At 42.7% G+C, this 12068-nt stretch overlaps 1 protein-coding gene across 1 annotated transcript in view; it reads right to left on the reverse strand.

The window, feature by feature from the left end:
• CXCL14 (C-X-C motif chemokine ligand 14) overlaps positions 1–2430 on the reverse strand; it is a 53837-nt gene extending 51407 nt beyond the window's left edge. Inside the window, exons 1-2 of the mRNA XM_073620824.1 lie at positions 2122–2430; positions 1552–1657 (exon numbers count right to left, since the gene is read on the reverse strand). Of these exons, the coding sequence (XP_073476925.1) occupies positions 1552–1657; positions 2122–2185 (170 nt within the window). The 5' untranslated portion in view covers positions 2186–2430. The remainder of the gene's footprint in view (positions 1–1551; positions 1658–2121) is intronic.
• Positions 2431–12068: the final 9638 nt, after the last annotated feature.

Here is a 12068-nt window from a genome sequence, read left to right on the forward strand (position 1 = left end):
GTTTGGCTACCTATCACTTTACTTCCTGCACACGATCCATAATAGCGACTCAGATGTACTTTAAAGTAAACCGGTCACAGGTCTGGTAAATTCAAACAGTGCCAAACTAGGTGAAAGCTGCATCCAAAATGACTGATATATCCAGAAATATAAGCAGCTGAAGTTACATGAAATCTTAACTTCCCCTGTAAATCTCAAGCTTGGTCCCAACGTTATTACCTTCTGAGCTTCACTATTGGTCTTTCAATGTGAAAGACATCCATGTTGTCTGATAGGAAGTGGGCATGAGCAAGACCAAGCTCAACATCTACATAAAAGTGGTTATTTGCATATAAATTAAACTGCATCTCTCTGTATAGGCTTTGTCTGATTTACCAGGTTTTAAGACTTTACATAGGATTAGTCTGAACATAATTGATCAAGATAAACTAAAACACGTCAATGACCACACCTGATGAAGATGAATTAAGAACCTGCACCGTTAAGGGCTCATTCACACCAGATGCAGTGATCATGCAGGTAAAATGCATGGATATGAGAAAACACTCTTTTAATTGGGACTGTTCCCATAAACATCCTACATGATTGTTTTTTGATGTACTAACCTGTGTACAATTAATGTCAAAAATAAAATGTACTGTAATCCTTCAAAAATGCAGCTTTGCTGAAGACGACCTAAATGCACATCAGCGTGTTACTATACATGTTCTAGTAACTACAAGCCCTTAGTATGGAAACTCACTGTTCCCCTCTTCTTGGATGGAACTAAAGTATACTGTAAGTGTACTACAGCAGAAACCATGCACAGTGAAACTTTTTGCTATGCTGATTGTAAATAAATGTGAAAAGAAATGCTAAGGCATTGAATAAACCACAATTCACTATTGTAAAATCTGTAAATTTTGCAATGTCCCTTTTAGAAACATTCAGAAGGCCTTCACCTTCATTAATCGAACCTGAGAACAGACAAAGGCAAATATGTAGAAGTAAAGGTAACTAAAATTCTACACATTATAGGGTCAGTTCACCCAAAGCTAATTATGTAATTATGAGTACTGGAACAGTGCAGGATGGCAAGAACACCCAAAACACCACAGCTAGAAACTATGTAGTTACTATGAGATAGGTTGAATAAGGGAACTCTGCAATTTTAACATTTGTATGCTGACCTGTGTGGTCTACAAAGAATAATGCAATTCAGGCAACCACAATTCATTACCAGATATTACCTACTATACTACGAAAAAATAAGAGGACTCATCTCTAAAAGAATACAGTTTCCCCATAGGAAAGAATAAAGTTGTTAGTATAAATCAAATTTTAGTTTCCAAATTTAATAATGATCTAGCCTGGATCTGTCCTTTAGTCTAAGCAGTCTTTTTGAACCTGTTTAAAATCTGCATGAAAATGAAAACAGCACAAAGTAACACAAATATTCTTATGTTCACTAGGTTTAGTAGAAAATACTATAGTACATTTCTAAATTTTAATTTTACATATTGACTGTCATGCTTAAAAATAAAAATTTAAGGTAAATAGCTAAATACATACATAATCATCTTTTCCTCACAATATGGATGTCTTGGTTTGATTTCCAGTTTCTGAACATCTGTGAATCTAATTTTTGGACCCTTTCTAGAACACTTGCATTTTGACCCTGGGGAAAAAAAGATGAAAAAAAGATGACAGAGGAAACTAACGCACACACACACACACATATTGTATATATTTAAATATTGTGTGTGTTATATTTATATCTGCGCCATGCTATCATTATTATTACTGTATGTGAATTTACATAAGACAGTTTTCTAAAATTTAAAAAAATGTAATGCTAAAGCACAGCTTATTAAGACATTTCAGACTCAAAAGCTACAGAGATGTGTTCCCTTGTTAAAATATAACATCATGTTTAAGTCCTATACAGACTGCAAAAAGAGCATTGCTTTTCAGGGAATACTTAACTATATAATGCATAACAAGGTGCGTTTATACCTTGTCGCTACATTTATACATCTAGTAGTTTCTAGCAAAATGCAACTAGCAGACTGTTAAGTATTTTATTCTGAAACTAAATAACTGTAAAAGAGAAATGGTATTTAAAAAAAAATAGTAACTTACCTTCCACTTGTAGTGTGCAGATTGCTAGAATGAGTAATAGGATTGCTGCATAAAGAGGTTTCATGTCCCAATTCCTATTCTGTTACTTATAGTATGGAGATCAGTAAACTGTGCTACCTGGAGGTCTGCCTGTGTGGAGTTCACAGAAGCTGCGCTCACACTGTTTCTGTGCTGATGTCTTCACTGCCTGTTTTCCACCTTCACTCTGAGCTTCGCCTTGCTTGCTTGTCCTCTTTTAAAACAGATCCTACAGCCCAGGGTACAAAGTCATTAACATGCATAGCAACCAAACTACTCACTGCAATTTCTTCACTCTGCGGAGGGTGGAGATTTCTAGCTTACCCTATCCTGTTCAGCCTGAAAGGAATGACTGAAAAACAGCACAGTCTGGATTTGTAACCCACAGTGATTTTTTTTTCCTCAAGTGAATTTTCAATAAATAAACTTTCTGATTGATTAAATGCATTTACTACTTTCTCCTTTAGCAGGAATCAATAGTTGTATACACCAGCATTGCTGTACTTTATTTTGTTTGATTTAGTTAAATGTTTGTAAGTTTTGTGTGTGTAAATGAGCTTCTGAATAATTTGTATGCCCTCCCCTACTGTATCTAATATACTGTATATTACAAAGTAGGGATGGGGGTTCATGTTTGCTGCCATCCAGGGACCACCCAAACTTTGAGTGCTTGCATTTTGGCAAACTAAATCAGAGGTTTGCCTGTCCACCAAAACGAACCTATGACTGCAGCTAGGAGTCATTCATTTATTACCGGCATTACTGGTGGCACTAAATGACGACTTCCCACTGTGTGTCTGTAAGCACATTTGGTTGTTAGGACGCAAGTGGCTGCCTGCCTTCTAGCAACCAAGGATGCTGTGCAAGACGGCTGCCTGCCTGATAATGTTACCTGTTGCTAGTACGCTGGCAGACATTCGGTCATTCATGGTTATAATCAGGGATGTGCGGCAAGGTCAATGGCTGGTGAGGCACTGGCTAGTATCAGAGCCAGATACACACAGGTTACAAACTCCGCAAACATTAGAGCAAGAGCAATAATTCTAGCACTAGACCTACTGTGTAACTCTAAACATGTAACCTGTAAAAAAAAATTAAAGCGACGCCTATGGAGATTTTTAAGTACCGAAGCTTGGCTGCATTCCACGAGTGTGCACAATTTTAAAGCGTGACATATTAGGTATCTATTTACTTGGCGTAAAATCATCTTTACCACTATACAAAAAAAAAATTTCCTACTGCGCATGCGTGAGTCCCGCAGCATTTTGTGAATGGCCAGCTGCCTTCTGGGACACACACAGGTCCCAGAAGACAGGGGGGGCTCGCCTCACAAAAAAGATATGATGTCCTGCGCCACAGACCGGATGGATCGGAAGTACACTATGTACTTCATAAAAACGTACGTTAGAAGAAAAAAAAAAATGTAATATCCAAAGACAAGGGGTGGAGAGGTGATCTTTCGTTTAAGACCACCTTTCAAAAGTGGGTGGAACTTCGCTTTAAGTGTTTTATATATATATATATATATATATATATATATATATATATATATATATATATATGAAACAGTTTTTTTCCAATAAAAAGGCGTTTGAAAAATTGCTGCGCAAATACCGTGTAACATAAAAAGTTGCAATTTTATTCCCTAGGGTGATAAAAAAAAAAAGTCATTGAAGTCATTGGGGTAAATCCTGTTGTTAAAGGAGTTGTAAAGTCAGAAGTTGTTTTATCTTACTGCATGCTATGCAGTACGATAAAACACCTTCTGTGTGCAGCAGCCCCCCTCAGCCCTCCTAATACTTACCTGAGCCTCATCTCTGTCCAGCAATGTCCACGAGTGTCTCAGCCGTCCGAGACTCTCCCTCCTGGCTGAGACACAGCAATGGGGCCATTGGTTCCCGCTGCTGTCAATCAAAGTCAGCCAGCGAATGAGGAGGGGGAGGGGTGGGGCAGGGCCGGGCCTGGCCGGGCCACAACTCCATGTCTGAATGGACACAGGGAGCTGTGACTCGGCTCGGGTGTGCCCATAGCAAGCTGCTTGCTGTGGGGGCACTGAACAGGAGGGAGCCAAGAAGAGGAGGATCTGGGCTGCTCTGTGCAAATCCACTGCAACAGAGGAGGTAAGTATAACAAACTACTATCAAAAAAGCATGGAAAACTTGGCACTGCCATGGGGGGGACATGTACAAATTCAAACATTAAAAAAAAACAAAACATACAGCAGGAAGAGGATCTTTTCGTGGTGCTTTGAGGAGAAAAAGTACATTTGTGGGATGTCTTAAAGCTGTATATGGTGTAGTGCAACAACACAATTTTCACAGACAGTCACAGCTACTTCATACATTAGCAGTGCATACTGTATTTGGGTGTGAAATTGATTTCTTTCTTTTACAATTAGCTTGGCTTACATATAGCAGTACTAAAATCTATGTCATTTCAGGTAGTTTTAGCAGTGACACATGCTTCTTTGGGTTTATTTTAAGTGTTTTTTATTGAAGCACAAAAACAAAGCACGATGCATACAAGATACATCAATCAAATGTATACAAAACCATATTGATAAGCACAATTATGACCAACAACAAATATAAAGGCAAAGAGTAGGCAGTGTAAGCATATATGACACATGATTTTCCATCAAACATTAATAGGCCTGCATTGACCAGTGAATAGAAATTGGCCAGTAGTTTACTGACGCGGTTCCTGTTGTTAATTATGCAAAACTTTCCTTCAGATGGTCAATTTCGATTAAAGCAGTATTAAACCCAACCATTTATTATATGGCAGTTTATCAATTCCTGGATGTGATGGCTGTATATTTTTTAGCCTTTCTTTCGTATATTTTCACTGGTGATCCAGCCAGAAATTCTGTTGTTTTTCACAAGCTCAAGCTCTCCAGCAGAAAGTATCAGTTTACATGGATAAGACCAACCACTTAACACTGGCAAGGGTGATTTAAATTGCTCAGTTTTTCTCTTTTCAATAGTTTTATTGAGTAGGCATAGAAAAATATGAACAAATACATGTGGAAGGAAAAATAAATGATTTAAAGGCCTACATGGCCCGAAATAGCAAACATCAAAAGATATATAATTGTAGATGTAGGTTAGCTGTATATAGCACACAAAAATCTATCAATCCGTATAGTTAGATGTGATGAGTCATATCACTTGGTATATTGCCCGGTTCATTTTGTCCTACATGCCTCTGAAGAAATCCATTAGGAAGAAACATGTCAGGCAGGTTGACACCAGCACGCTGAATGCTGCAGCCGATTGTCCTTTTTCTGATGCATGCAAATTTGAACTACTAACTGTAAGTTACTATAATAAAGTTATTTTATTATCATTACGTGCTTCACTATGGGTCCTTCATTTCTCTTCTTGGGTATTTGATGACCATACATTGGAAAGTCCCATCTTTGATGCGATTACTGGGAGTGGTAGATTTGTGAAGGAAGTTACACGGAGGTTGCTGTCTGTGATGACGAGGGGTTCCAGGTAGCTGGATTTGCTGGATGCTATTGAGGAATATCCATACATGCTTAATCCGTATAGCTTTCTGGTAAGCAGACTACATTATCACGTGGTGATGAGTGCCCTTTCACATCTGCACTATATCTGGTGATTGGACTTCTCCCATTCTTCAGACCTCTTTTAGCGCCGCAATATTTTTTATGTGATTTTTTGTTTGATATCAACAAACTTTGCTGGCTGCTTGCTTATACATTTAGATCAGCGCAAATTTTTTTCTTTTATGATTTAACAAATATAACAGACTATCATTCTGAGCTCAGCATTTTTCATTCTTGTCCCAATTATTTTTGCCCACTACTGTCTATTGATATGTCAAACACTTTATTAATTCAGCAATTAGTGATCAATAATAACATCTAGTAAACATAATTTATTTATCGACCAGAAATCTGTAGAAGAATGCTATACCTGGCTCCAGCTGGGCTCCTCCACTTCTTCCTGGCTGGAAGGCCCAGGTTGGACATCGGAAGCCTCAGCTGGGGTAGAAGGAAGAGTGGAAGGGAGAGTTGAGAGAGATTCCCTGACTCCAGTCTGGTCTGACAGAAATCGCAGTCTCTCATAGTACCACAGCCTGGGGACATAAATGTCATCTGCTGCAGCTCCGGATCTCTGGGAATCCGTGACCTTCTTGCGCTCTCTAAGATAAGTGCTCCTCAGGCCACCAATTTTAGCTTTTAAATAGGGGATGGTTGCCGTGGGGACCACCGGCTTCACCAACTCCAGCAGTTTCTCCAGCGCTGCCTGCCTCTTTTGTTTATTGTTGTATTAGGGGTGTTTCACCTGCCACAGACAGGCAGGGCTGGACTGGGACAAAAATGTGGCCCTGGATTTCATCCAGACCGGCCCAGGGCACAACACATCAGGGTACAGTGCACATCAGGGCACGGTACAGAGCCCAGCACATCAGGGCACAGCACATCAGGGTACAGAGCCCAGCACATCAGGGCACAAGGCACATCAGGGCACAGCAAATCAGGGCACAGCACATCAGAATACAGAGCCCAGCACATCAGCGTACAGGGCACATCAGGGCACATCAGGGCACAATGCACAGCACATCAGGGTACAGGGCACAGCACATCAGAACACAGCACATAAGAGTACAGCACATCAGGGTACAGGACATCAGGGTACAGGACATCAGGGCACAGGTCACAGTACATCAGGGCACAGCACATCAGGGTACAGAGCCCAGCACATCAGCGTACAGGGCACATTAGGGCACAACACATCAGGGTACAGGGCACAGCACATCAGGGTACAGGACACAGCACATCAGGGCACATCACAGAGTACAGAGCACAGCACATCAGGGTATAGCACATCAGGACACAGCACAACAGGGTACAGGAAATCAGGGCACAGGTCACAGTAAATCAGGGCACAGCACATCAGGACACATGACATTGAGACACAGCACACCGGGGCACAGGACATCAGGGCACAGGACATTGGGGCACATCAGGGCACAGGACATCGGGGAACAAGGCACATCAGGGCAAGGGGCACATCAGGGCATAGGACATCGGCGCACAGCACATTAGGGCACGGGGCACTTCAGGGCACATAGCACATCAGGGCACAGGGCACTTCAGGGCACGGGGCACTTCAGGGCACGGGGCGCATAGCACATCAGGGCAAGGGACACATCAGGGCACATCGGGCACATAGCACATCAGGGCACATAGCACATCAGGGCACGGGGCACATCAGGGCACATCGGATACATCAGGGCACATCGGGGCACATCAGGGCACATAGCACATCAGGGCATGGGGCACATCAGGGCACATGGCACATCAGGGCATGGGGGACATCAGGGCACTGGGAACATCGGGGCACATTAGGGCACATAGTACATCAGGGCACGGGGCACATCAGGGCATGGGACACATCAGACCACATGGCACATCAGGGCATGGGGCACATAGCACATCAGGGCACATGGCACATCAGGGCACGGGCACATCAGGGCACATGACACATTATGGGGCACATCAGGGCACATGGCACATTATGGGGCACATCCAGGCACATCATGGGGCACATCAGAGCACATTATGGGGCACATCATGGGGCACATAGTAGTGCAGGAAGCATCTGTAATAAGTTGTCTCTCGTGTCACGCTGCTCCCCGGCGGCCCCTCCTCTCTTCTCGTCCATCCCAGATGATGTCACAAGCCAATGGGGATGGACGAGAAGAGAGGAGGGGCTGCCGGGGAGCAGCGTGACATGAGAGAGAACTTACTACAGACGCTTCCTGCGCTACTCTGCATGCTGGCTAAATATCGATCTACCCGTCAGGGGCCAGCTGTCGGCGATTGACGGGTAGATCGCCCCGCACCGCAGATGCAATTGGCAGATTCCCAACTCCCGGTAGTCCCGATGGCCAGTCCATCCCTGCAGACAGGGCAGCTCCCTGTACTTGTCTATGAACAAGGGGAGGAAGTTGTGGTCATTGAAGCCATCCATTTTATCTGCAAGACACAAGACAAACCCTAATGTCAAGCGAAACTCTCCTAATCTTGTTATAATATAGGCCTCAATCTAGAAGCAGTATAGGCCCAAGTTTAGATCTTACCTTCGTTATCACGATCGGCGCCTCCAATACTTCTTCCTCCACTCACAGATCGTACGTACTACGCACACGTGTTACGCTTTATATACACTGTGCATGCATGAAACTCCGCCCGCCCCTTACGTTCTTTCTAGTCTATTCCCCGCCCCTTCTCGTTCGGCGCAGTGGGGGAAGAGCACATGGTGGAGACACAACAGGTGCGTGCAAATTACAGCAACGAGGAGGAGGAGGAGGAAAGCCCGGAGCCAGAAACGTCCCGATCCTGGAAGAGACGATTTAAGGCCTCAAATATGTCCTTTGGGGAGATATTGGAGATGGTCAACATCCTGAAGAGGGCCGACTATGACGGGAAGTATGAACCTTACCCCAACCCCAGTGTCAGAAAGGCCAAGATAATGGCGAAAGTGGTCAAAAGTCTGCAGAAGAATTTCGGGGTATGACGATCCAGGATCAGCTCAGGAAGCGGTGATCGGACCTCAAATTAAGGAAGCACGATCAGTACAGAAGGATGAGGAGAGTGCTGCAAAAAAGTAAGTAGTTGTGCTGTGTTCCTGTTCTTTATTTTGATTAAGTTCGTGCTGCTCCATGTGTTTTTCTTTACTGTTGTACAGTTTAAAATGGCAACTTTCATGTTCATAGGCACATTGTTCGTTCGTATGAAAAATTGTTCGTTCGGCATAGAAAACACTATTGTTTTGGCCATATGCATTTGAATACATTTTTGCTAGCCTACTTAAGAGTAATGCAAACTAGATTCTGTGCAAGGAGAGGACACTCAGCAGCAGTTTACACATCTGGACGCTGGAGCACTAGTGTGGGACACCAGAACACCCTTTTTATTAGGGGGCCCCACACAGGTGCTCCAGTGTATACTATAGGGGTGACTCCATCTGTGAAGCTTGTACAAAACAGGTAAGTATTCAAGCTTGACAAAGTAAAAAAATATTTCTTCATCTTGGAACTCTGCCAAAACAGACAACTGTACCCCACTTCCAAGCAATGTTTTATATTCCTATTTCTGTCCTAAAATATCTGTGTGCTAAGTATACCTATTTTTTTTTACATAGGGGAGAAAAGACTCGGAGGACACCACTCATCAGAGGAGACAACTGACCCCCCACCTCAGGAAGAAGGTGAAATCCCCCAAAGCCAACAGGAGGAGGAGGAAGGAGACATGGTGGAAATAGTCACCACATCAGGTGAGTGTCTGAGACCACAGGCTCAGGTAAGAGATGGATGCCGGCATATTTATAATACATGGTATGTTTTTGTTTCTATATTTTTAGGTGATCGTGATGTTGTGGATCCAGGTCATTTCACCAGTAAAAGTGCACAGATCCTGATTGGGGAGATCATGGCGTGTAATAGGGACTTGGAAAACATCCAGAAAAACATCAATGATGTTAAAAACAAAATGAAAAACATCAGTGATATTTTAGGGAGAGTTTAAAACACCTCCAAATCCCTTCCTTTTTTGTGGTATTTTGAATGTAAAAATGTTTAAGATTTTTTGCCATTTTATAGAAAAGCCAAATTTTGAAGATGCACACAGTGTGTCAGCATGTGCTATCTGCCATCAGGGAGATCAATGTAGGCGTTTTGGGGGTACAACCCCTTCCTTAATAATAAAGTAGCTGAGATGAAGAGGTTGCACCCCCAAAACACGTCCCTTGATCCCCCATGATGGCAGCTAGCACATGTTGACATTCGGCAATTTGTGTGCAGCTTCAAAATTTGTCGTTTCCAGGGGTGACTTCACCCCATCTGAACGCAATATCAAATAGAGTATATAAATACTCATGTCTGATATTGCCTTCAATTTCTAGAAAAGTTGAACTTTGTAAGTTCCAGATTTGTGTATTTCTTGTTTGTTTGAAACATGCCTGTTTTGCCTTAAATGGACATTTCAATTTTTATTAATGTGACCCAAAAAAATGTTATACAACAAACATGTTGGTTTGTTTTAAAAACCTTTTAGAAATGCACATGTGATTGTGCTGGTATTAAAAAGATTGATACTCAAGAATGTGTTGATTATTGTTTCAATGCTCCTAAAATTTTGTTGTGAGAAATTGGTGTTTTCTGTGACAATGGGGTTATTTCCTAAGGGCAAATCCACTTTGCACTACAAGTGCAGTTTCAGTGCAGGCTCAAGTACACTTGTAGTGCAAAGTGTCTTTGCCTTTAGTAAATAACACCCAACAGTGCTTTAGAATGTTACACAATCACCCCATTTTCAGGACTCCCCACATTTCTGTCAGGGTCAGCTAAAAGAAACACAAGCAGTAAATGTCACCAAAGATTTTAGTAGTTAAAATGATTTTTTTATTTTCAAAATGTATCAGACATTGTCTGCATATTGATGGCCCCCCTACCCGCAAAGTAATCAAGGTATCTAAGACGGACCTCACGGGCACTCAGGGGGGGCAAGCCAGGACGGCCAGCTTCAAGCACCGTCAGGGTTGGTTCATTTACATGAATTCCAGCCTCAGGCCCCCTGAGGCAGCATAGTTGGCAGATTTTCTCCTTAATTTCTCCTCCACAGCATGCCAGGATGATATGATTCAGTTTGTACTCCGCCATGTGTATGGGTGTAAGAAATAGGCGGAACCGGCTGGCCATGATTCCAAACGTGTTCTCCACCACTCTTCTGGCGCTGGCCAGCCGGTAATTAAAAACCCTCTGGTCCGGGCTGAGGGTCCTCATAGGGAATGGCTGCATAAGATGGTCCCCCAGCGCAATTGCTTCATCCGCAACAACGACGTATGGGAGTCCTTCCACATTGTCTTCTGGAGGTGGCAAGTCCAAGCTGCCATTCTGGAGACGTTTCTAGAACTCCGTCTGGGCGATAACTCCACCATCCGACATCCGGCCATTCTTCCCCACATCCACATACAGGAACTCATAAATAGCCGACACCACTGCCAACATCACAATATTATTGAACCCCTTGTAATTGTAATAGTAGGACCCCAAGTTGGGTGGTGGGACGATGTGGACATATTTCCCATCAATTGCCCCTCCGCAGTTAGGAAAGTCCCACCGCTGGGCAAAGTGGGAGGCCACAGTCTGCCATTCCTGTGGGTTGGAAGGAAACTGTGGAGTCAAGCAAGAAAAAGAAATTAATCATTTTGCACATAAACATGGAAAGCAGATTAGACACAAACATTCTTGGCCAACATCAGTATAACATTTATTTTAGGGAGTATTTAAAGACAAAGATATAAGGTCCACCTATCAGATTCCTCCTCCCCCCTCTCATGGGCCATTTGTAAAATTTAATGGGGGGGGGGATATGTTTTGGACAGGTAACCCTCTCCACTTCATTGAGAGATGAATGCCTAAATAATGTGTCTTACTTTGGCCAGCCCCTCCTTAGTTACACTATTGGCAGCCCACTGGACAGGTAAGAAGTGTCAGAATACAAAGATATAAATACACACTGTACACATTTTAGCACATTTTAACATTCTGCTATTACCTATCAAGATAATAATAGGATACAAAAACTTTAAACAGTACCATCTGAAAGAATTCAGGCAGGCCCTTACACCACATGCTTTGGGGAATTTATCTATAAATCTGACCACAAAAGAGGTGGGTATAGTGTGTATGGGTTTGGCAAAGTCAGCAGATAGAGGATTGGTATCAGCTGAGTTAGCAGTTGGGGGGGGGGGGGGGGTTCCAAATGATTTTGGGACACCAAAAAAAAGCCTCTGGCACTCTGCATGAATTTAAAGCACAAATCACATTTTTACACATTTTAGGGAGTGTTTGGGGTAAAGCACTACTATGGAGCTGACAAAATACATTGT

Source organism: Aquarana catesbeiana, linkage group LG03 (assembly GCF_042186555.1).
Source record: "Aquarana catesbeiana isolate 2022-GZ linkage group LG03, ASM4218655v1, whole genome shotgun sequence".
In the NCBI taxonomy this organism is placed as follows: domain Eukaryota; kingdom Metazoa; phylum Chordata; class Amphibia; order Anura; family Ranidae; genus Aquarana; species Aquarana catesbeiana.